At 43.9% G+C, this 25,400-nt stretch overlaps 1 protein-coding gene across 1 annotated transcript; it reads left to right on the forward strand.

Moving 5' to 3' along the window:
• The first annotated feature begins 17,957 nt into the window (after nucleotides 1-17,957).
• On the forward strand, nucleotides 17,958-23,683 carry LOC146350599 (pulmonary surfactant-associated protein A-like). Its single transcript, XM_084841864.1, has 5 exons — nucleotides 17,958-17,974; nucleotides 18,347-18,531; nucleotides 20,479-20,598; nucleotides 21,670-21,747; nucleotides 22,863-23,683. The coding sequence occupies exons 2-5, from the start codon at nucleotides 18,357-18,359 to the stop codon at nucleotides 23,237-23,239; spliced, it is 750 nt and encodes a 249-aa protein (XP_084697990.1). The 5' UTR covers nucleotides 17,958-17,974; nucleotides 18,347-18,356; the 3' UTR covers nucleotides 23,240-23,683.
• The last annotated feature ends 1,717 nt before the right edge of the window (nucleotides 23,684-25,400 follow it).

A 25,400-nucleotide genomic window follows, 5' to 3' on the forward strand; every position in this document is an offset into this window, starting at 1 on the left:
CCCCTAGGATGATGGTCCTGGGGGATCTCAACTTCCATGCCGAGGCCGCTGTATCCGGGGCGGCTCAGGACTTCATGGCCACCATGACAACCATGGGGCTGTCCCAACATGTCATTGGCCCACCACATATAAAAGGACACATGCTTGATCTGGTTTTCTCATCTGGCCAGGAACATAGTGATCTGAAAGTGGAGGAATTAACATCTGTCCCTTTGTCATGGTCAGATCACTTCCTGCTGAGGTTTAGACTCTTGGCAGCTTTCCCCCTCTGCAAGGGTGGGGGACCTATTGAAATGGTCTTCCCCCAGAGACTAATGGATTCTGATGGATTCCAGAGGGCTCTGGGGGATTTTCCTGCTGGTATGGCTGGTGCTCCTGTCGAAGCCCAGGTCTCTCTGTGGAATGCAGAGACGACTCGGGCAGTTGACACGATCGTGCCCAAGCACCCTCTCCCTCTGAGCAGAGCTTGGTCAGCTCCTTGATATACACCTGAGCTGAGGGCAATGAAGCAAGAGGGGAGATGGCTAGAACACAGGTGGAGGAAAACTTGTGCTGAATCTGACCAAACACAGGTAAGAGCTCACGATCAAGCCTACTCTGTGGTGGTGAGGGTGGCAAAGAGACAGTTCTTTTCCACCAGCATTGCATCTTCTCAGTGTTGTCCAGTGGAGATTTTCTGAGTGGTTCACGACCTGTTACATTCTGGGCCAGGGAGAGAGATGGTGGGACCCTCGGTGGCACGCTGTGACGAGTTTGCATGGCACTTTGAAGATAAAGTCGCTCAGACTCGTCATGAATTGGACACCACAGTTAATGAAGTTCCATTGGTAGAGGCATTCAGAGCACCGTCTGGTCCAGTTTTATTGGATGAGTTTCAGTTACTGAGGCCTGAGGATGCAGACAAGGTGCTTGGCCAAGTCCGATTGACCACTTGTGTGCTTGACCCTTGCCCTCCATGGCTTATACCTCCTTGTTATGTCCGACTGGGTCCAGGAGGTTGTAAATTCCTCCTTGAGAGAGGGAGTGGTGCCGGCCACTTTAAAAGAAGCAGTAATCAGACCACTCCTGAAAAAGCCTAACCTGGACCCGGAAGATGTTAACAATTATAGGCCAGTGGCCAGCATCCCCTTCCTGGGCAAGGTGCTTGAGCAGGTATTTGCAGGACAGCTCCAGGCACTCTTGAATGAAATGAATTATCTAGATCCATTTCAATCGGGCTTCAGGCCTGGTTTTGGAATGGAAACTGCCTTGGTCACCTGTGGAATGACCTCTGCCGGGAGAGGGACAGAGGGAGTGTGACCCTGTTGATTCTCCTGGACCTCTCAGTGGCTTTCAATACCATCAACCATGGTATCCTTCTGGATAGGTTGTCTGGGTTGGGAGTTGGAGGCACTGCACTACAGTGGTTCCGCTCCTACTTGGATGGCCAATTCCAGAAGGTGGTGCTGGGGGATTATTGCTCTGTGCCATGGCAATTATGCCATGGAGTTCCACAGCACTCTATTTGATTCCTCCATGCTATTTAACATCTACATGAAACTGCTGGGGAAGATTATCCAGAGGTGTGGGCTGAGGTGCCATCAATGACACCCAGCTCTACCTCTCTTTTTCATCAAACCCAGGTGAGGCAGTGGCTGTTCTGAATCAGTGCCTGGGCATGGTAATGGAGTGGATGAGGGCCAATAAACTGAAACTCAATCCAGACAGGATGGAGGTACTGTTAGTGGGTGGTTCGTCTGCCCAGCTAGGTGATATTCAACCTGTTCTGGAGGGGGCTGCACTCCCCCTAAAGGATCACGTTTGTAGTTTGGGGTTGCTCTTGGATCCAGAACTGTCACTTGAGGCACAGGTGAACTCAGTGGCATGGAGCACTTTTTATCAGCTTAGGCTGGTATACCAACTATGCCCTTATCTGGACAGAGACAGCCTAGCTACAGTTATCCATGCTCTGATAACTTCTTGTCTGGATTACTGCAATGCATTATACGTGGGGCTGCCTTTGAAAATGGTCCGGAAACTTCAGCTGATCCAAAATAGGGCAGCAAGATTGTTAAGAGCCAATGAGCTCGTATTACACCAGTACTTTTCCAGCTGCACTGGCTGCCAGTCCATTTCCGGGCCCGATTCAAAGTGCTGGTATTAACATTCAAAGCCCTTAACAGCTTCTGGCCAGGTTATCTGAAGGATCGCCTCCTCCCATATGTGCCTGCCCGGGCCTTAAGATCATCCTCAGCGGCCCTCCTTCGTGAGCCCCTGCCAAAGGAAGTGAGGCAGGTGGCTACTAGGAGGAGGGCTTTTCCTGCTGTGGCACCCCAGCTGTGGAATGAGCTCCCTAGTAAGGTTCGCCTGGCACCTACACTGTATTATTTTAGGTGCCAGGTGAAGACCTTTTTATTTTCCCAAGCATTTTAGCATTTTAACTTTCTAGACTTTTAGCTTTGCTGTTTAAAATCTATAAATCCCTGCATTGCTGCTAGGTTTTATTCTGGTTGTATTGTTATACTGTGGTTTTAAGGTTTTATATATTTTATATTGTTTTATTGTGTGCTCTTTGGTTTTAATTTTTGTGAACCACCCAGAGAGCTTCGGCTATTGGGTGGTATAGAAATGAAATGAAATGAATGAATAAATAAATATAGCTCTCCCCAGCAGCTGTGCATGGTGGAGAAATTTCAATACTGACAGGCAAGCTATCTTTCAGAGAGGTTTGTCCACCATTACTGAAGTTCCCATTAAGGAACCCCAAATAAACGTCCAAGGCATTCCAGGGTTTCCTAGAAGTCCCATTTGAAAATCACTACTCTGGCCCCTGCCCTGCATAATAATCATAGGAGAGCATTATCTGTTTCTACATTTAATATATTACCAGTTATAATATCTCATTTTGCATCTAGTTTGTGATAATGGCATTTTTTGCATAAATCAGGACAAAAAGAGCCATATTATGCAGGAAGAAATGCGATTTTCATTTTTGGCACTGAGAAAACATGGATTCACAGAATGCAAATGGTAAGTTTTCTGATATGAATTGTATTTTCCTTGTCTCCACTGAAAACTTATCTGTGTAATTCTCATGAGAGATTATGCCTTTATATTCCATAATTGATGTTTCTGAAATACAAAAAAGGCTCTTAAAAGACTGACAGGGTATTTTGATTAGATATTTACATGAAGATGCAAAACAACTGTAAATACAAGACTGTGTAATATATCCAATTGCAGCACAGTATTTTTGAATCTATTCCACATTAACTAGTTTATGTATTCTGGGGATGCAGCATTGCAGTTTAAGTTTACTGAAACAAAGTTTGACGTGAACTTAGAGGATTCTCGGATGGAATATATCTGTAGGCATTTTGGAGGAGCCTAAAAAAAAATCCTTTGAGCAGGATCATATTTAGGGTAAAGCTAGATGGGGCCTAGCCCCACCAATGAAACTTCTGGCGCCATGCTGGCTGCAATTATGGGCATTGTAATCCAACGCATCTAGAGGGTGCCAGGCTGGTCTAATTTCCACACATGGTCCCTCAGTCAATCCAGCCTACCACTTCTGAATAAACATGCATTGGATTGCACTGTAAAGATACTTATAGAGATGATCATTTTGTTTACATTGAAACATATGTATCACATTTTTATTTGAGCATCTGTATAGCTGCTGGGCGTTTAGTGAAAAGGGTGTTAATTTCCTTCAGTCACACATAACTGCAATTCAGTGATGCCACGATCATCACTGCCACATAGCAAGGGCATCTCTACACCAGCCTAAAATCCTGCATTTAAAATGGGGCTTTCTGCTTCCGTTTTAAATGCAGGATCACAATGTACTCCCTTTACACGTGCTTCCTTATCCCCCTCCCATTTCCCCCTCCTTCTCCCCCTTCTCCGAGTCTTCCATACGTTTCATTGGTCTAGCTCATCTTCTTGCGGCATTTCCTTTTTCATGGAGGGAACTCAAGAGTAACACAAGAGGCGTAATCCGATACCTCATTCTCTCCGATCTATTTACAAATGGAATATTTATTTATGTATTTATTTATTAAATTTATTAATCACCCATCTGGCTGGTCACCCAGCCACTCTGGGCGATGTACAAGCATATAATAAAACAGTTTAAAACAATAAAATTCTACAATAAAAACATTTTCTAAAATACCCTAACCCACCCCAAATGCCTGCCTGAACAATCACGTTTTTAATGCATGGAGGAAGCTCATTAAAGAGGGGGCATTGTGGAGTTCCCTAGGGAGGGAGTTCCACAGAGTGGGGCCACCACAGAAAAGGCCCTCTCCCTCGTCCCCACCAGTCTAGCTGCCCTGGCTGATGGGACAGAGAGAAGGCCATCCCAGGCTGATCTTTTTAAGCGGCCTGTCTGGTGTTGCTGGAAGCACTCCTTAAGTTAGGCTGGGCCGGAACCATATAGGGTTTTAAAGGTCAAAACCAACACCTTGAATTTGGCCCAGAAAACAACTGGTAACCAGTGCAACTCCTTCAGCACTGGAGTGATGTGATCTTGCCGGCGGCTGCCTTTAATCAGGCGAGCTGCCATGTTCCGTACCAGCTGCAGCTTCCGAACCGTCTTCAAGGGTAACCCCACGTAGAGCGCATTACAGTAGTCTAAACAAGAGGAGACCAGGGCATGTTATCCATGGGAGCAGATGGTCGGGAAGGAAAGGGCGCAGCCGCCATATCAGATGGAGTTGATATAGCACTGTCCGGCTCACAGCTGACACCTGAGCCTCCATGGACAGCTGAGAGTTCAAAATAACCCCCAGGCTGCAGACCTGGTCTTTCAAGGGTAGCCGTACCCCATTCAACACCAGGTCAACATCCCCCAGCCTCCTCTTGTCTCCCACCAAATGTATCTCGGTCTTGTCAGGGTTCAGCTTCAGCTTATTCCTCCCCATCTAGCCACTCACCATCTCCAGACATTTGGACAGGGATTCTACGGCCAACCTTGGTGAAGATTTGAACGAGAGGTAGAGCTGCGTGTCATCCACATATTGATGACACCACACCCCAAACCTCCTGATGATAGCCCCCAGCGGCTTCACATAAATGTTAAATAGCATGGGGGAGAGGATGGAGCCCTGTGGCACCCCACAAGTGAGTGGCCACAGGCCCGAAACCTCCTCTCCCAGTGCTACCCTCTGGTACCTGCTGGAGAGGAAGGACCGGAACCACCGCAATACGATGTCTCCAATGCCCAACCCCTTCAGGTGGTCCAGGAGGATACAGCGGTCAACGGTATCAAAAGCCGCTGAGAGGTTGAGGAGAACAAGGAAGGAGCATTCACCCCTATCCAGAGCCCTCCTCATATCCACCAAGGCGACCAAGGCTATTTCTGTCCCATGCCCAATCCTGAAGCCCAACTGAAATGGGTCTAGATTATCTGTTTCTTCCAAGTGTGCCTTCAACTGCATCGCCACCACCCGCTCAATCACCTTGCCCAGAAATGGCAGATTCGAGACTGGGCGAAAGTTGTTCAGAACTTGAGGATCCAAAGAGGGCTTCTTTAAGAGCGGTCTTATCACTGCCTCCTTGAGGGCTGATGGCATCACTCCCTCCTCAAGGGAGGAGTTCACCACCACCCTGATCCCCTCACCCAGTCTCTCTCTGCAGCCCATAATGAGCCAAGATGGGCAAGGATCAATTAAGCAGGTGGTCGGCCTTACAGATGAAAGCACCTTGTCCACTTCATCAGAAGGAAGAAGCTGGAACCAATCCCACAAAACCAGTTTGCCACAGGCCACTGTAATTGTAGTGTGGATGTTTCCAAATGTTGGCACCAAAATGATCAATCTATGATTAAGGTATTGATTTGTGCTCCCCATTTTGCCAGGCAAGGAGAAGTTCCTTCCAGGGACATTGTTTACCTGAGTTTGGCTTCCTACAGAGAAGAGATCACTGGATACCTTATGACATTTTTGTGATACTGGGATTTATTTCCAATATACAAGTAGAGCAGGGGTGCACAAATTTTTGGCCCTGAGGACCAAATCAAGCAGCACCAGGAGGCTACGTGTGTGTGTGTGTGTGTGTGTGTACGCATGCGTGCACACACACACACACACACACACACTTAATAGAACATACATGGAGGCATGTTGTTTTTGTTGTTCAGTCGTTCAGTCGTGTCCGACTCTTCGTGACCCCATGGACCATAGCACGCCAGGCCTTCCTGTCCTGTGCTCCACAACAAATCCATTGCCCCATATCAGCTCTCCAGAAAGAGATACCTGCATCACCCCAAAGGTGTCTTCCAACCTACATCTCCCAGTTCAGTTCTTCCTGTCCCTCTCTGTTTGGCTCTCTCTCACTCTCTCTTCCTAATTCAAAAACACTTGTAGTGTTCCCTTGTAGTCCTCCATTCAGCTGGGGGGTGGGGGGTTGAGATGCTTCCCCCAGGTTCTAATAGGTTCCACATTCCAGACCATCCTCTAATGATTACTTCCCATTTATTTATTTATTGTAATGGGGAATCAGCCATTGTGTGTTCCCTTGGTTTTTAAATCTGTTACTGTATTTTAAATATTTGCACTGCTTCTAGGCTGTATTATGGGTTTTGGTTGTATTGTATACTGTAGTTTTAAATTTTGAAACTTTTATATTGTATTTTATGGTTTTAATTAGAGCTTCAGCTATTGAATGGTATAGAATGTAATAAATAAATAAAATGGGTCCCAGCATCCCTAGGTGTGACCTGTAACTGGCATGGCACTTAGGAGAGCACCTGATCAAATGAAGTCTGCTCCCTATTCTTCTTACACGCCATCTTTAGACTGTGGCCAAGCCAGACTTTCTGGCGCAGTCTTCCCCCCGCCCCACTATGCTTGGTTTAACATCCAGCCTGATGAAGAGTTCTGGTGAACTCAAGAATGGGAGATTTCTTTATGGACCAACATTAATTCCTTTGCTTTAACTTTATGACATAAACAGGCATTCATTGAACATCCTGGATCATTACCAAGCACTTTGCCTAACAAAAGTATATACAGCCAGCATCCATAGAAAGGCAAAGAAAGGAACTTGTGCAATCTCATAAAATAACAGATTAAAAACAATAATTCTTCACAAAGAGGACTCCTGAGAATAGAAGGAAGGGTAATTTGCAGCCCTTTGCCGTCTTTTGTGGATTGAAACCCCATTCATTTCAAAGGGATGCAACTGGACATATCGCTATACATATCAAAAGTATATATCTTCAATGGACCTCGATACCTCTAGTCTGTTCACGATCCCTGTGGCCTCATCCTTATCAGCCTATATGAAGTCCAGAAGATTACCTTATAGGTGCATAGATTCTTTTCAGCTCAAATGATGCCACTTTCTAGGGATGAAGCCTGTTTCTGGACACGTACAGACCCTAGCAAAATTGTGCTCAACTTCACAAGCCAACTTTTCTTTCTCACAAGTGTTGTATTGTTTCTTGTTTTTTACGTGATTTTTAATGGGCAAACTTCTGTTGATGTTTACACATTTCACATAAATTCAAATAAGGACTGATGGTGATAACGTATTGCATCATTTCATAGATTTTTCTTCCCCAGTGAAGAGCTGTGCACAGGACATAAAGGATGCTTATTGTCTGAATCAATCCTTAGCCTGTCTCTTTGTTCTCCAGTAAGAGTTTGACCTACTGATGTTGAGCATCTATTCACCAGCCTAAAATCCCACATTTAAAATGGGGCTTTCTGCTTCCATTTTAAATGCAGGATCATGACGGACTCCCTTTACATATGCTTCCTTTCCCCTCTCCCCTGCTTTCCCCCCTTATTTGAGTCTTCAATATGTTTCATTATACAGCCACTAGATGGCACTGTGGTCTAGTTCCTCTTATTGTGCGCTTTCCTCTTTTCACAAGGGAACTCAAGCGCAGTAATTTGATAGCTCATTATCTCCAATCTTTTAAAAAATGGAATAAAGGTCATATAGTGCAGGAGACGCCTTGGAGGTTGATGACATCATCTAAAGGACCCACAAATTTCCGTGAGTAACCAATCTCAATAGTGGGATAAAAGTTCTGTGTGAAGAAGCCCATGATGCCTGTCACCCACTCTTGTTAGCATTGTCTCTCTGTTGGACAAGATGCAGAGAGAGTACCTTATTAGCAAGCCCTGTCCTAACCTTGTAATGCTTAGACTTTTCACAATGCTCCGTTTTATAAATAGTATGATTTATTTTTATTTTTTTTGCACACTGAAAGAGAGCTTTGTTAACTTGTTACTCAGACAGTAACATCCCAGCACAATTTTATGTTTGCTTCTGGATTTAGCAATTCAAAAGGAAAGAAACAGCATGAATATCTACTGTGTCCTGCAATAGGGGCCAAACATTACACTCCACAGGGGAGTTTATTCTGCTGGGGACAGTTGTTCTGGTTACTTTATAAAGAGCCATGTAGTCAAAGCTGGTGAAACTGCTAATTGTTGATTGCTGGCAGGCTATTATTTCAGAAAGTGCCAAAGAATCTCAGGGAGGGAATAACTGAGAGCACTCGATTCACTTCATAAAAGTGCTATTTCTCAGAAAATATTATCAGTGTGACTCAGATGTGTACAGAACACTTTGCTACCTGACCAAACAGTTCTTTCTTTCTTTTTCTTTTTAATGTGTCTTAAATAACACGAATCTTGGATACTGCTTTATTTTCCTAGCCATTAAGGCTTTATGGAGAGTCCCTGCTGGCCATTTAATTTTGCATTAATTATACATTTGCAGTATTAGCACCAATCTCAGCCCACGCATACGGCACTAATGGAACTTCTGAAAGATTTCCGATTAGGTGGTTTGCAAAACAAAGGGATTTTTTTATACATATATAAGAAGCTGCTATGTGTCTCTTGGATAAAACAGAGCTGTGAGCAAGCCTGGAGAACTGTCATTTCTTATGTGATTACGGAAATTCAAAAAGCCATTTTTCTTTATTCTTAGTTACAAGCAGGAAATGAAAATTTTTCACAAGCCTTGGAATAAAGTTTAGGCAACAGGCAGAAAAATCAACCAAAGAGTGCCCATTTTAATGTTTCCTTTTAAAAACATATTTAATCCATGATTTTATATATTTTGTCTCTCGTGCCAGCCAATCTAGCTCCTCCCATGGTCCAGCATGCGTGCAGGGCCTCTATCACTGATTTTAATGCTTGGGCAGATCCATATGGCTGCAGCTGGTTCCTAACTTGCTCCTAAGCCTTTTAGGGCTTTCAAGAGCACTGGCAACACTTTGAAGCAGATGCAGAAGTGAACAGGCAGCCAGTACAGCTGATGCAAAATTGGTGTGAGGTCCTCCAAGGGCCTAGCCCCCACCAGCATCTAGGTCACTGAATTCTGTACTGGCTGAAGCTTCTGAATCCTCTTCAAAGGCAGGCTGTTTACAATGGGCTAGTCTGGATGTAACCAGGGCATAAGTAACTGAGGCAAGTTCTGCCATCCCTAGATGGGGTTGCAGCTGGCAGACCAGCCTAGGCAAATAAAAGGTATTCCTTGCCACCATAGCCACCTGTACTTCCACAGAGAGCACTGAGTCCAGGAGGACTCCCAAGCTATGAACTTTGTCTTCTAGAAAAAGTGCAGCACTATCCAGAACACCTCTATCCAGATCAAGTGGCTTCCCCACCCACAGTATCTCTGCCTTTTCTGGATTCAGCTTGTTCGCCCTCATTCATCCCAAACCTAACTCCAGAGATCTGTTTAGGAGTTCCACAGTCTCCCTGGAATTAGTAGATGGAGAAGAGGTAGAGCTGGGTGTCATTTGCATACTAATGACACTTGAACAAGAATTGAATTTTGCAGCACCTCTCAAGACCAAGGTGGAACGAAAGCACCACTGACTGAGTATGTCCTGCCAGAAAGGGCTGAAGCCAGCACAACATGAACACCATGCTTCTTAAGCCCACCCTGGCTGGACAATCAGAAGGATACCATGGTTGATTATTCTTATTGCCTCCAAGAGTTCCAGAAGAACCATTAGAGTCGTGCTGCCTCCATCCATTGCCTGGCATAAGTCATTCTCCAAGATGACCAAGGCTGTTTGCATCCCAGACTGGAATGGATCTAAACTGTGGAATTTGCTACAAGAGGATGTAGTGATGACCACAAACTTGGGTGACTTTAAAGGGGATTAGACAAATTCATGGAGGACAAGGCTATCAACAATTACTAGTCATGATGGCTTTATCGTTTCATTTTCATTTAATTTATTATAGTTCTATACTGCCCTATAGCTGAAGCTCTCTGGGAGGTTCACAAATATTAATTAAATCATGACTTGTAGCCAGCATCAGAGGCAGTATGCCTCTCAATAACAGTTGCTGGGGATCATGAGAGAGGGGGTGCTATTGCACTCATGTCCTACTTGTAGGCTTCCCACAGACATCTGGTTGGCCACTGTGGGAATGGAATGCTGGAATAGATAGGTCTTTCATCTGCTCCAGCATGATTTCTCTTATGTTCTTATATTCTTAAATAATCTGTTTCATCCAAAACTGCCTGAAGTTGCGATGCCAGGAAACACATGAGTGAGGTGCGGTTTGACCCCTTGTAAAATACAATATTAACCTTCTTTATGAGTAGTAAGGTATGAATTCACTCTTCTATGCTTAGAAAAAGCACATGTAATAACTTGGCAACTGCATATCTAAAGTCACCATAAGTTACAGGAAATTTTCTCAGTCATGACAAGTACATAGGACATAGAGGCAAGATAAACCACTTCTCCATCCTAAAGGACAGAAAACTCTTCTCTTCTATATGAAAAACTGCCCTGTGAAAAATTCCCAAAGAAATGCACTCTACATTTGCTTTTCCAGTGCTCATCAGTCCGTTGTCTTAATTATTTGATGTTCGGGAACTGACACTCAACAAATAAAAGGAGGCACAACTCTGATGCAAAAGGAAGAAAAAAATATTTAGTCAGCAAGAAGTGTGTGTGTGGGTGGGGAGTTATATCTGAAAACCCCCGCCTTGTCAATGTCCTCAAAACTATGTCAACCATGAAGAACAAGTCTAAAAATAAATCTATTTTGCACCCACCAGCCAATATCCTCCTTCTGGGAAAGACTGAGTGTCTTTCAATTAACAGATTGTATTAAGTCCATGGAAGATCTGTGAATTATGCAGATTAGAATAATAAACCCATTACAGGAATTCCCAGGTGCTAGAACAAGGGAACTAATAAGAAGTTAGCCAAGGGAATAAATTGTTCAAAATTACATGATCAGGAAGAACAGGCACAATGAAGAAAGGGGGTACTTCAAAGCGAAAAACATTGTAGCGCAACAGAAGAGGATATCTTATTCAAGATGAGTGAATGGACCCCGATTTGCATGCAGTGCCAGCTCCAGGTTTTTGAGGATCCTTGGGCAGGAGCCCTCAATGGGCCACTCCCTCAGTGAGTCCACCTTCTCACTGCCATTGTCACCAGCTGCTATTGCTCGTCGCTGTCTTTCTCTTCAAGGCTGCCCCTTGCTTGCTTGACAGGCAGAGAGCCAGGGAGCAAGGAGGCGGTAGCACAAGCTGCTGCTCCTTCTGACTGCCACTGTTGTCTGAGCCAGAGCGAGAGGCAGGGGAACAAGCAGGTTGCAACGGTGGAGAGGAACAGCAGTTCCAGGGGGCTCTTGCCAATGAGCTGGAGTGTGGGGCTACGGCCGGTGCCTAACCATGCCTACTCTTGATGACTGTCCTGTTTGTATGGATTGGAAAAGCCCTTAGTTTGAAACAGCAAAGCCTGCTAGCACCCCTAGGCACAGCCCTTGCCACTGCGCACCCCTATAGCCCCCTTTGGGAGGGGTCTGCCCACTCCATTCCCCTGTGGGGAGGGCTGCTCCCCAGTGGGGGAGAGGGCAGCTGTGAAACTCTGTCCCCACCTGGCTTCAGACTGCATTGACTGCAAAGCTGTGGTTAGGGAAGTGACTGAAGATGGCACTGCCGGCTTCAAACACACGCATAGGGATGTCAGAGAATTTCGCCACGAATCTTGGGGAGGCCGAATGCCAGCGCATTCGGCCCCCTGAAATAGGTGGCAAAACGGTCTGCCACCCCCCACCCCCACCCCGGGACGGGACTTACCTGGGGCGAATCCTCCTGGCTTATCCAGAAGGATTCGCCCAATAAAATAACCAGAGGATGAAAATAACATTTTCATCCTCCTGGCGGCGGCGGCTCCGGCGGCGGTTCGGCGGCGGTTCAGCGGCAGCAGCTGCGGTGGCCAGTCTTCTGACTGGCTGCCGCCGCCATTTCCAAGTTTAAAAAAAAAACACGTGATAGGCTACGTAAAGATTTACGTAGCCTATCACGGCTAAATTTTAAAAAACACCGTGATAGGCTACGTCAATCTTTACATAGCCTATCACAGCTGAGTAAAAAAAAAAAGCGCGTGTACGCAAATGGCGGCCCCCCAGGGCGCCGCCATTTGTGTACGCGCGGTTGTTGTTGTTTTTTTTACTCAGCCGTGATAGGCTACGTAAACATTTACGTAGCCTATCACGGCTGACTGCAGGGATGCAAACGGGGGCGGTTATGGCTACCACCATTTGCGCACCCAGCCAGCCAGGATTCGGGGCGGGGAGGGACAGAGCGCTTCCCCCCCACCGCGAATCAATTTCATGAGAAGGTAAGTCACTTTCGTACATCCCTACACTGACACATTTAAATTAATTAATGTGTATTCAAAACCAAAAAAACTGTGATGTGCACACCTCTAGGGTCCCATTAGTATGCATGCTAAGTAGGGATGCTGGAGAAATCCACCACGGACTCAAATGAGGTCAGATTCCAAAGAATCCAACCTCTGGAGTCCGCGGCGGATTGGCCGCACTCACCTCCAGGTCCAGAGGAATTCCCTCTGGGCAGCTCTCCAGCTTCCTAAAAAACGTGATATGCTAATGGTGGCTGCCATTAGCTTATTACAGGAAAGTTACAGCCATAAATGATGTATTGTATGTCATTTGCAGGTGTGAAGCATTTACTTTTACCTAAATACAGCCGTAAACAGCTGCAATTTAGGCAAAAGTAAGTGCTTTATGGCCACAAATGGCATAAAATGTGCCATTTACAGCTGTAATTTTCCCACAATAGGCTAATGGCAACTGCCATTAGCGTATCACATTTTATAGGAAGCTGGAGGGCTGCTCTGCCAACTCTGGCGGACGTGGCAGGGCTCTAAGAAGCCCCAAATTCCCCAACAGCAGAACCCACCCCCACCCCCGGACTGGACAGTGGCGGGGTGGGGGGGTTCGTGGATCCCTAATGCCAACTTTCAGGTGCCTGGGTTTCACAGTGTTGGCACTATGCCATTGGCAGTCAGACACATCCTCTTTTATTATTAGAGATATTGATAAGTCCATCTTTTACATATTTTTTAAACAATCTCAGATGGATGGCTACAGCAAAAAAGTGTTAATTTTAACATGGAGATCTCATGTGCAGAGGTTTACCCATTCATTTCATTGGGTGGGTCAAGTATGCTGCACATAAGGGAATAAAACAGAACAGCCCTTGCACACACAGGAGCACCTGGTACCAGAGAATGGCAGGGCTGGGCACTTGCTAGGGGCCCATGTTTATTAAGGGGGCCGTTGACTAAGAGCCATCTTGAGTCTTACAAAGAGCAGCCATGTTGGAGGCAATAACTGCTGTCTCTGAGCTGTCTGGACTCCCTCCCAAGTGAGAGCATGCCCAGCTCAGGCACGGTCTGGCAAAACCAGAGATTTGTTAGGTAAAAATCAGAGATGGTACAACCTGTCCCTGATATGGCCAGGTCCCAGGTGTACAGTGAGAGAGGCCCCAATATGGTGATGGCACTGAGGACTCTGGACTGTGCTCTCCATTACAATTTCTAGCCTGCATCATCTCAAGAACTTGGGATGGTTAACACTAACACAATTGTCCAGGGATGGATAACACTTTTTTCTGAGGGCCACATTCTCTTGAGAGTAATTTGTTGGGGACTGCACATTGACAGTGAGTGGGGCTGAAGTCAGCAGCCAGACCCAAAAGTGGGTGGGCCACCCCTTTTTCTCTTTCTGCCACTCTCTTTTCTCTCTCTTTCTGCCCCCTCCCCTTTCTTTTTCTCCTTCTTCCTTCCCACACAGCAGGCTGCCAGAGAAGGGATACATTGCTCTTGCAAGAGGTCTGAAATGATCACATTCAGAGGGCTGCATGAAATTAGGCTGCGGAGCACAGGTTGGCCACCCCTGCAGTAGTAAAAACAAAAAAACAAAAACAGTAATAAAATCCCAGTGTCAATACTGAACTAGTATATTGATCTAAAATGACTTGGTACTATATGGAAGTCATCCAAAATCTGCTAGATGTGCCCCTTTTGATTGAGGCAGACTTGTCCCTGAAATAGATTAGCATCTGACCAGAATCTAGCGGGTTCTGTAAGTGCCTGGGCCCATTCCATTTAATCTTCTGTGCCAAGAGAACCTGAGCTTCAGCAGCTAAAGGTCAGTCAAGTGTTCCCTTTGTGCTTGAATCACCGGGAGCTGTGTACAGTCCTCTGCACAGGTGAACAGTGTGTTCTTTTCGTTCACAACATTGCTGAGGGTATTGGTTCCCTGAAAACTGAGGGTACATTTGAATTTTTATATCTTCTCACTGTGTGAGATGCTTTTAAATGTTAATTGTCCATAGTAGTAACATGGTTACACTAACTCCCTTAGGAAAACATGTGCATATACCAGCTCTGTCAGTACAAAACCAAACCCTTTGTTTTCTTCCCATTGCCATCTTGGAATTGTTGTCGATCACAAGCTGAATATGAGCCAACAATGTGATGTGGCTGCAAAAAAGGCAAATGCTATTTTGGGCTGCATTAATAGAAGCGTAGCTTCCAAATCCCGGGAAGTACTAGTTCCCCTCTACTCAGCACTGGTTAGGCCTCATCTGGAGTACTGTGTCCAGTTCTGGGCACCACACTTTAAGAAGGATGCAGACAAACTGGAGAGGGTTCAGAGGAGGGCAACAAAGATGATCAGGGGACTGGAAACAAAGCCCTATGAAAAGAGACTGAAAGAACTGGGCATGTTTAGCCTTGAGAAGAGAAGACTGAGGGGAGATATGATAGCACTCTTCAAGTACTTGAAAGGTTGTCACAGAGAAGAAGGCCAGGATCTCTTCTTGATCATCCCAGAGTGCAGGACACGGAATAATGGGCTCAAGTTACAGGAAGCCAGATTCCGGCTGAAGCTCAGGAAAAACTTCCTGACTGTAAGAGCAATACGACAATGGAACCAATTACCTGGGGAGGTGGTGGGCTCTCCCACACTGGAGGCCTTCAAGACGAGGCTGGACAGCCATATGTCAGGGATGCTCTGACTTGGATTCCAGCATTGAGCAGGGGGTTGGACTCGATGGCCTTGTAGGCCCCTTCCGACCCCACTATTCTATGATTCTATGATTCTATGAAGTTAACCACTTGTTCTGAGGCTGATTATCCACCCAATTCATTTGGGGTTGGAGCATTATGGGAGCTGCTTCACCATGGTCTGGTTTCATGCCATTCTGGTCGGATTTGTAGAATGGACTTATCTGGGATAAAAGGCCTGGGACCAACATATGTTCTTACTTAGAGAGGACTCACTGAAATGAATAGGACTTAAGTTAGTCATGACTCACTTAGTTCCCATTCATTTTAATGGGTCTACTCTAAGTAGGACTTCTAAGTAGGATTTTACCCCTGGTCTTCACATTCAGCAGAATGAGGTGGTAATGAGGTGGCAATAGTCCTAAAGTGGTAGAATGGAGTTCGTCAGGAGGGTAAATAACATTTTTAATACTTTCCTATACCTAAAAATCCTCTCTGCCTTCAGAAAACTATCACAAGACCCAGTAGGCTAGGATAGAAACTGATGTGTGTGTGTGTTTTGTTTTGTTTTTTGTTTTCTATTTGCAGGAAGCTTTTTATATGGGGGAGTATTTAAAAATGCATTCCCCCACCTGTAGCCTGAAGTGGTACAGTTGACTTTAACCCCCTCAGGATTCTACCATCCTATGCATGTGTAGACCATGCCTGAATCTTGATCCAGGAATCTTGTGGGCTGAGGCTGGGACCTACAGTAGTGAGCTATCTAGAGGCTATCTGTGCTTAGGGCTCAGAGCTTTCTTCAGGCACAGAATGGTGTTGTCAACATTTTACTATTCCAACTGGCAGGCCATATTAACTTTCTGGATTGGCCTGGCCAGGTGTAAATACTGTGAGATTGATCTTCTGCCTCTGTCTAGTCACAGAGCAGTACCATCTGTCAGCTCCAGCTCCAGCATTCAATCTCAGCAAACCTGCAGGGTCAGCTCCAGGCTTGAGAGGGCCCTCGGAACAGGGCCCTCCAATGCCACACATGCACACACACATACACAAGCTTACCTAGCAGAAGCACTCCTACAATTAAGAAGCGGTGGCGCTTCTGTGATCAGAAGTGGATGGCAGCCATTTTAATTTCCCACAATGCTCCTCGGTGACGCTACGTTAAAGCATTGTCAGAAATGAAAATTATGGCCATCAGGCAAAATATAAAATCGGCTCCGGGGCATCATCAGGCATTGGGACCTTGGCAGCGGCCCAGTATATTGTATGGTACCACCAACGTTCTAGGGAAACTTGTTCCCTGGGTGACTGCTTACCTTACCCAAACATTGTTTCAATGATATTTCAGTGCAAAGGATTGTTGTGTGTTTTCTAGTGTGACTCTTAAGACCAGTGCCTTATCTTAATTGAGTATGTACCATAGAATATCCCTCTGCAATGAACAGGGATTCCCTGGCAGGTAGACAAAGGACCCTCAGGTTAAACTCAGCATAGAAAGAGTTCCCTCCAGTTGAAAGGTTTGAAAACCATTAGACTAGCTCAGGGGTAGCTAACCTTTTTTCTGTCAAGGGCCACATTCTCTCATGGGTAATCTGTCAGGGGCACATGTCAGCAGGGCTAAAGCCAAAAGTGAGTAGGTCTCCCCTTTTCTCCTTCTCCCTTTTCTCTCTCTTCCTGCCACCCTTTTTCCTCTCTCCCCCTCTTCCTTCCCACCCAGCAGACACCAGGGAAGGGAAAAATTGCTTTTGCCAGTGGTCTGAACTGATCGCGTGCAGAGAGCTTTTGAAATTAGGCTGAGGGCCACATGAAATTAGGCTGAAGGCCGCATGAAATTAGGCTGAGGGCCTCATGTGGCCCTGGTGCCGCAGGTTGCCCACCCCTGGTCTAGATTCTCTAGAAGACTGAAGTTGATGCAGAGCATGACAGGAAACCTGTCCCAGGACATAAAAACCAGAATGTCATGCAAACAGTACAGAGAGTTCAATGTAGGCCCTTGTATCTTTTGAACAATGCATCTTTTAACATGTGCAAACCTTTATATCTTTTTAATGAGAATCCAGTTCTTTGGAATCTGTTCTCCATTACTTTATTAATGTGGGGTTTTGTCTACATTTTTGAAGAACTCTTCCACTACAAATAAATGTTTGTATCTCCCCCCCCCCCGCCACCCCATAAAACGTCATCACAGGTACCTTCACTCTATCTCAGTGTCCCTGGAGATGAGGACCAGTGTGCTGTGCACAAGCAAAGAGTTCTGTGTCAGCCTTTTGAGTAGTGTATCTTTTATCATGTGTAAACCTTTATATCTCTTGAACAAGAATTCAGTTCTTTGGAATCTACTCTCTTCAACTTTATTCACGTGGATTTTCTTCCACATTTTTCTTGAAGAACTCTTTCGCCATCAGAAAGTGTGTGTGCATGCGTGTGTGTGTGTGTGTGCTCTAAGCAGAAATCCCAGCATCAAAGGGTCCTTCACCCATCTGAAGTATTTGCCAAGTAACTGGTGTGCATACAGAAAACAAAAACGTATTCAAACCCACCCTTACCAAACTTCCATCTATGTTCAGAAGCGTTTATCAAATTTCCACTTAACTGAATCTACCTATGCACTAGCACTATATAAAGAAGATGATCTGAAGCCCTTCTTTCCTGTCATAGAGGAACAGAAGGGTAAGTTGAGCTCAGAAATTACAACATGACTTCAATTACCATTTAGCTGTCAGCCTTACCAGCTGAAACTTTTGTTGCTGTTTTTGCTGAGGTATTCCTTTTCGGCATTTCTTATATTGACATTATTCCAGTTGGTACTACTGAATTCTAGAGATTATGATGTATTCTTCCTCTCTTTCTTTGCCCATGAGCATAATACCCAAGATGAGCATAATGAGAATAACTACCCTTGAACAGCAAAACAAAACAATATTTAGCATTTGAAATTTCACTATTAAGAACCAACAGTTTTCAATATATTTTAATGGGTAATATGATTCGTTCCATTCTAAAAGTAATGATGTCCATTTTAAATACATTTGCTTGCTTTAGAGGGTCAGAAATGAGGCTCTTGTGCCAGTTGCTTCATGTGGCAGTCATCGTAGCTGTTTTTTCCCTGCCGTGTCTTGGGCAGGACACATGTGCCGGAGTTCCTGGAATCCCAGGGACCCCGGGGACTAATGGGTTGCCTGGAAGAGATGGACGGGATGGCATGAAAGGAGATCCAGGACCACCAGGTATTTGTTTAATATACGGTGTTATATATTTATAATAAACTCTGATATCAAGAATTGCTGGTAACAAACCAGTGTTATAGAGACACCTGCCTGGGGACTGGTTCACACCAGGGCTTGAATTAGAGAGTCAGAGGAAAGGAAGCCCCTTTCCCTTTTGGGATGGTTCCCTTGGCTACCATTGTTAGAAAGCTATGAGGGACATGATTTAGCTACAACTGGGGTGTGATTTGGGACGCGGGGCTTGTGGATTTCATTAAGGACCCCTCTATCCCCACCCACCAATTCAAGTGGTAATTCATACATTATTGCAGTAGCATGAGAACACCTTCCACATGGTGGAATCCCATACCGCTCCAGTAAAATCTAGATTAGGCCCGTCTAATTCATTGTGTGTAACTCACCAAGATGAATTCAGCCCACTACAGGCTTGATACATTTCCTGAGCTTGCTGCTTGCCCAGGACTGGGAAAATAGGAAGGTTGCCAAACGCTTGCCAGGCCATATTGCATAGCTGATGATCTTTCTTTGGATTTGTGGGTCATAAGTTGTCTCATGCTGGACATCATTAGTACATGCAACTGCCAGTAAGGCTGTGTTCCTTGGTGAAGTACAATATGGTTGGATGAGTTGTAACTACACCACTTTGTTCACAGGTAGATATCTTTTACTGAGGGTCAAACTACATATAATGTATGTATCATGTAGCTAAGGCTTACGTTTTACTTTACTCTAGAGGAAGTGTGTGTAGCCCGAATTTGGATTGGGACTACTGCACACTTGGAGGGAAAGATCAAACCTCCCACTCCCCATACGCACATGGGGGCTAAAAAAAGAAAAGAAAAAAATTATCCGTGGTGTCAATGGAGGCTTTTTCTTTAACCCTCCTTGAGGGGGGTGGGGGTGGATTTCTAGAGGCAATCGGAGGGGCTGAAGGTTTAATTCTCCTCTCCTGGTGTGCAGTGATCCTGATATGAATCAGGCCCATGCACACTTACTCTAGAGTTTTAAAAAAAGGTAAGACTCAGCTACACACTATGCAATCTCCAGAAGAAAATCTTTATACATATACACAGCCCCATATGTGAATGTGAGAAGGAATGCTAGAGTGTGTGTCTGTTTTAGTTCAGACCAGTAGTACGCTTGGCTATAAACTTTAGGTAGAATGGTGGCTGAAATTTATGAGCCCAGAGAAAATGGGTTGAATGGTTCAAAGTACCTAGAAAAAAAGGGCAAGGGGAGGACACTGCATAAATGAACAATACATTCATAAAAGCTTTATTAACCGATTTCTCAGGGTGCTTCCAGACAGATGGCTCCTAGCACTACCAGTCAAATGGCATTGTGCAGGTATTCTGTCTTTTCCTCCTTGATTGCTATTTTCTTGTAAGAAAAAAAAAAAAGATGGGAGAAGCTGTGGGAAAACACAGGAAGGTTGAAAATTAAAGACGACAAAATTTGGACCGTCTGTAAAATTCCATGAATGAGGCTTCCTTGTCTAGAAGCACCCTTAGTCTGTTACCAGGATCCATTTTTGTCATAGAAAGAAATTTCACTGAATTTTTCTCAGATATATTTTTAAAATATTTTGTAAAAATAAAGAACTGGTCTTGATAAGCAACAATAGGAAGATGCTTTGGAAATCGTCATCTGTGCTCAAAATAAGAGGGTGAGAAATGGTGAGGTGCCCAGTGGTGCCCACATGCTAAACCCATTGGCTGTTGTGCAATCTTGTTTTAGAGTTCAAGAAAGGCGTTTTCTGCAGCCTCAGGGCCTAGCATACACTCTGATGTTGGTTTCCGGCTCATGATTCCAAGCAGATATGTATACAATATGAGTTATTCAGGCTTGTAATGCAATCTGCTTCCTCGAAGGTCACGCTGAACTTCTCCTATAGCGTACCATTGAAAAGAGTGTCTTGCAATTCTTTATTCTTTTGTCTCCTTATAGGTCCTATGGGTCCCCCTAATGGCCTACCAGGTGAACGTGGAAGAGATGGGCTTCCCGGACCAGAAGGGCCCAGAGGTGAACCTGGAGAGAAGGGAGAGAGGGGACAGCCTGGACCAGAAGGTAAAAATAGTTAGCATCCATGTAATTTAGAGGCAGCCAGGATAGCTGCTTCTTTGTCTGTTTACACCACCAAGAAGGAAAATATGCAAGCAGCATATCATGAAGACCAGCTTCGTTCATACACCATTTTCACCATGTAAATTGGTGTCATTTTTTTCACTTGGAATTCTGAAAAATGTGGTAATTAATGGTCACTAGCATCAATGGCTTTACACTTGATCAAGGATATATGTTACCAGTGAACTCAACACTCATTCACACACTTAACATTGGATAAAAGAAATAGTATGAACTTTTAGTATGTACTAGTGTTTCTAGTATGAATAGTATGAACTAGTGTTTCTTCTAGTGTGAAACTAAACAAAAAAGGGAGGCGAGTTGTTGTTTTTATTTTGATGCTCTAGGAATAAACCACTACGATCAATATCTGAGGCCTTCCTCTGAGTGCTTCCTCTGAGGGAGGCTTAGAAGGTGGTAACAAGGGAGAGGGCTGGCTCAGAAGTGGCCCCCCGACTATGGAATGAGCTCCGCACTGAGGCCCACCTGGCACCAATACTGTCACCTTTTCAACGCCAGGTTAAGACCTCCCTCTACTCCCAGGCATTTAATGCCATATGATGGGGTATTTATGTCAGCTGTCTTGAACAGGTCTGTTATTGAAATTTATTGAAATTGTTTTTAGCTATTTAAATTGTTTTAAAATTTTGAATGTTCCAACAATTTTTAGACTATTTTTTATTTAATGTTAAATGGTTATATAATGTTTTGATGTTGCAGTTTGTATTTTCTTTCTGTGCTGAATTATTTTGAACTGCCCAGAGAGCCTCGGCTATTGTGCGGTAATGTAGAAATGAAATAAATAATAGTAATATTAGTAACAAATACTACTCCAGAAGTGATCTTTCAGTGGTCAATATTGAAGAATAACCAATGTGTAACTATTTTTAGTAGAAAGGTGGGATATAGAGAAAATAAATAAAGAAACCTGTACTGAAAACATAATATAAAACAATTTACGCCAAAGACGATGAAGTACTGTTCAGCTCAATTGTTTTCTTATTATATGTGCAGGACATCCTGCTTTTCTTGATCCTGAAGTGCAGGAGGCCCTCAGACATCTGAAGCAAAGAATCATGACTCTTGAAGGAGGTAAACTCTCTGATTTTACCCTTCCTAATACTGTTGCAACTGTATGCACAGAATAACATGTGAAATCCTGGGTGTTTCCAGGTGAAAAGCTCCTAGTAATCAGAAGCAATCCAGTCTTATCAGATTTTCCATGGTAGGAAAAAAGGATGGAAGAAGCACAGGAAAACATGAGAGGGCTATGAGTTGAAGATGATGTCTGGACCCCCTGTAAAACTCCATGAATGAGGCGGGGTGATGGCGAGATAAAAACCTTATCTGGAAGTAGCTTGGGCTGCAGACAAGTAGTAGCATTTAAGTGTGTCGGAAGTGGTGTGAAAGAAGCTTCACTTCCCATAGTGGCCACATATTTTGGCCTCTCTGTTGCCAAGCAGGCTTTGCAGGCTTCTGAAACAATACAAAAGCCTGTTTAGCAAATGTGAAAGTAAGATGAGCATCTGCAACTCTCTAAAACAAACAACTATTGCCAGTTTCCATGATACATTCTAAAAAAAAGGAAACATTACAAACTGGTATTTTAAAACAATAATATTTGAAATGTAAAACATTCCAAAGACCATTTATCTTTCTGAAAAAAGGAACATCCCCCATGTTTGTAGAGTTGTCATATTTTATTTGTAATAAATAGATAAAAGGTTTCTGGCAGTACAACGAGATAGCAACAGTAAGAGCTGATACATACTAGGGATATGTGAGGAATTTGATCTTTGCACATTCTGATGAGAACTGACCTGATCTTCACCTGTTGGACTAATGTATGAATCAGAATTTAGTTACCACCAAAATTCACATTTTCTGACTGTTTTCACACAGTTCTCAGCTCAAAAAACATATCAAAATGTGTTTTAAAATCCATATTTTGAGAGAAAATACGTTTTAGAAAGCCCCCTGCAGATTAATGCATTAATGGGATGGAACAGATTTATGGGTAAACACATATGAAAATGACATGGACCAGAAATTGATTCACCCCTCTCTAGTTCTTATATGCACGTCCATCACTTGATGCCTTTGAAATCGAGTGATGACTTCCATGTATTAATTTTAGTTGTAATAGTGTTTGGATAAAATCAATATCCAAAACAAATGGATAACAATGTGTTTTCTTGTTTTGGCAGTCCTCACTTTGAAAGGAATGATAAATAAAGTGGAAAACAAAATACTTGCTACCAATGCTGAAGTAGCTGATTTTGAAACTGCAAACCAAACATGTCAACTTTCCGGTGGTTCCATTGCAAAGCCCATGAACAAAAAGGAGAATGACGCTATTTGGGATATTGTGAAAAAGAACAACCAGTATGCTTACCTGGGAATTAAGGAGAGTTCTGTTCCAGGACAATTTGAGTATTTAGATGGGATGGCTGTGAATTATACAAACTGGCGTCGCTATGAACCAAATGGCAAGGGAGCCGAAAATTGTGTTGAGATGCACACCGATGGAGGCTGGAATGACAAAAAATGCAACCAGTATCGTCTCATTGTATGTGAATATTAAACACAGTGCTCCATCTACACTACAAGACTGAAACCAGTGTAACTGTCATGTGTTCTGGGAATTGTGTTTCTGTGAAGGCATTCAAGATATTTGTTAAAAAAAAGTCTCATCAGCCCTCTCAAGACTACAATTCCCAGGGTGCCTTATGGAAGCAGTGATTACCTTAACTGGTACAAAGCTGTAGAATCTGTTTGCTGTCTCTTGTAATGTAATAGACAGATGTTTACCTAGATCTGGCATATAGAATGAAGAAAATTATAATTTCCAGGCTTCTGAATGGTTATAATGAATTTCAATAATGTTTTATAGATTATTAGAGCTACATCGGACTGCTGGATTAAAATTAATCAATCTCAGATATGATTAAATCTGTTCAAAATTGGCACGAAAACAAAGCAGAAACATGAATCTCAAATGAATATTCAAATATTTTGAAAGCGAGTGTGAAGCTACGGGTGGCCCTTTGTGATTCTTGCATGAATTTGGCTTTCAGTAGAATGGTGTGTTTGGCAATATTCCAATGTCAATCACAAAGAAATGGATCTCTGAATATAAATGCCAACGTTTTTAACAAAGCATACCATCTCAACTAGACAAAAGAATCACTGAGCATGACTCAGAGTTATCCCCATGTGCTGGTTCTGGTACTCTTAACCTAGCACAGTCAGCTGAGCTCCAGCAAAGCATGGTACACCTGGGAACCAGAGACTGCAGGCATCGAACTACCTCAGGGATTCCCCATTCTAGTCACAAGAGCCTTTAGCCAGCAAACAGGGCGTTAGAGGCCTGAAGCTCCTAACCAAGTGGGCAGGGGCAACAGCATTGTTAGAAGAGGTAGAGAGCCAAGCCATGTAATCTCTGGACTCCAGGTTGGAGCTGAGAGAGAGAGGATTTCTACACGAGGCTTTTATTGAAAGCTTGCAATTGGTCACTCCCATAAGTTTGTGGGCCCTTTACACGATGTCGTCAACCTCCAGAGCCTCCCCCATACTTTTTGGCCTTTATTCCATTTTTTTTTTAAAGATTGGGGATAATGTAGTAATAAATGTTAATCTGCTTTAATGGCCGTGTGAAATTGTGCAGTTCCGATATAACACAGCGCCATCTAATGGCTGTATAATTAAACATGTAGAACTTGCAGACAAAGGAAGTCCAAGAAAAAAGGCCCATCCCTGTCCGTGTAAGGAGCTGATCTTATTCCCGCAAAGAATCCAGAAGCAGAAGCCCCAGTAAATTGCAGGATAAAAAGCCTGGTGTGGAGAAGCCCAAAGAGATAGCATGTCAGGCAGTAGGCTAGGGTGGATCCTTTCCCCTAACATGCTAATTTTCTACACACTGGGAGGTTTTCTTTTATCATGAGGAAAGCATTCAGTTATGTGATTCCCCCACCTGCATTCTGAAGTGGTAAAATCAAGGAAAAAGCTTTATCACACTTGATTCTGCTGACTGGATTAAAGTGGCCCTGAGCCTACTGGGTAAAGGGTGTTTTTCACTCTGTGCATACTGACACCACGGAAGATGGTGGCCCTAATCTTAGATAGCTATGTGCACAAGTGGGAAAGAAGGATATGCAGATTCAGCTGGAGATGTTTTGAAAGATTTTCCTGCAGCTGATCACCCAGCAGTACGAACCAGCTGCTTTTTTCATTTAGAACAGGCCTGACTGAGCAGCAGGAAGACTGTTTACTTTTTTTTTTTTTTTAATCAAAATGCTCTGGTTGTATGTACACTTCTCTAATACACATGCCTATTACTGTCTTAGACTGCAGCTAATAATAGCAGATGTCTGATACAATATGGTCTTTTTTATGATTACATTAGCCAATTAATGGACAGCTGACATTAGCTTCATTCACTGTAATGGGATTTGCTTTGAGGACTTGACTACCAGTGCCAGCCTTTAAATACCGTGCATATGAGCCCAATGAAAGGCAAGAGTCTTTCTTCTACAAATAATGATGATGATAATAATAATACATAGGATTTATATAGCATTTCAGTGTTCAAACCATTATGCATGCATTATCTTGGTCATCCTCACAACCCTGTATGGCAGGCCAGTGCTACTCTCTCTCCACGTGGCTACGGTTGAGAGAGAGTGACTTGCCTAAGGCCATCTAGTGAGTTCATAGCTGAGGCAAGATTTGAAGTGAAGGCTCTT

Source organism: Heloderma suspectum, chromosome 3, assembly GCF_057233095.1.
Source record: "Heloderma suspectum isolate Gila_16-S chromosome 3, 16-S_ref, whole genome shotgun sequence".
Lineage (NCBI taxonomy): Eukaryota > Metazoa > Chordata > Lepidosauria > Squamata > Helodermatidae > Heloderma > Heloderma suspectum.

Coding starts and splice junctions, on each gene's coding strand:
- LOC146350599 (XM_084841864.1), top strand. CDS start 18,357: ATGAGGCTCTTGTGCCAGTTGCTTCATGTGGCAGTCATCGTAGCTGTT. Junction 20,599..21,669: donor GGGACAGCCTGGACCAGAAG/GTAAAAATAGTT, acceptor TTATATGTGCAG/GACATCCTGCTTTTCTTGAT. Junction 21,748..22,862: donor AATCATGACTCTTGAAGGAG/GTAAACTCTCTG, acceptor TTGTTTTGGCAG/TCCTCACTTTGAAAGGAATG.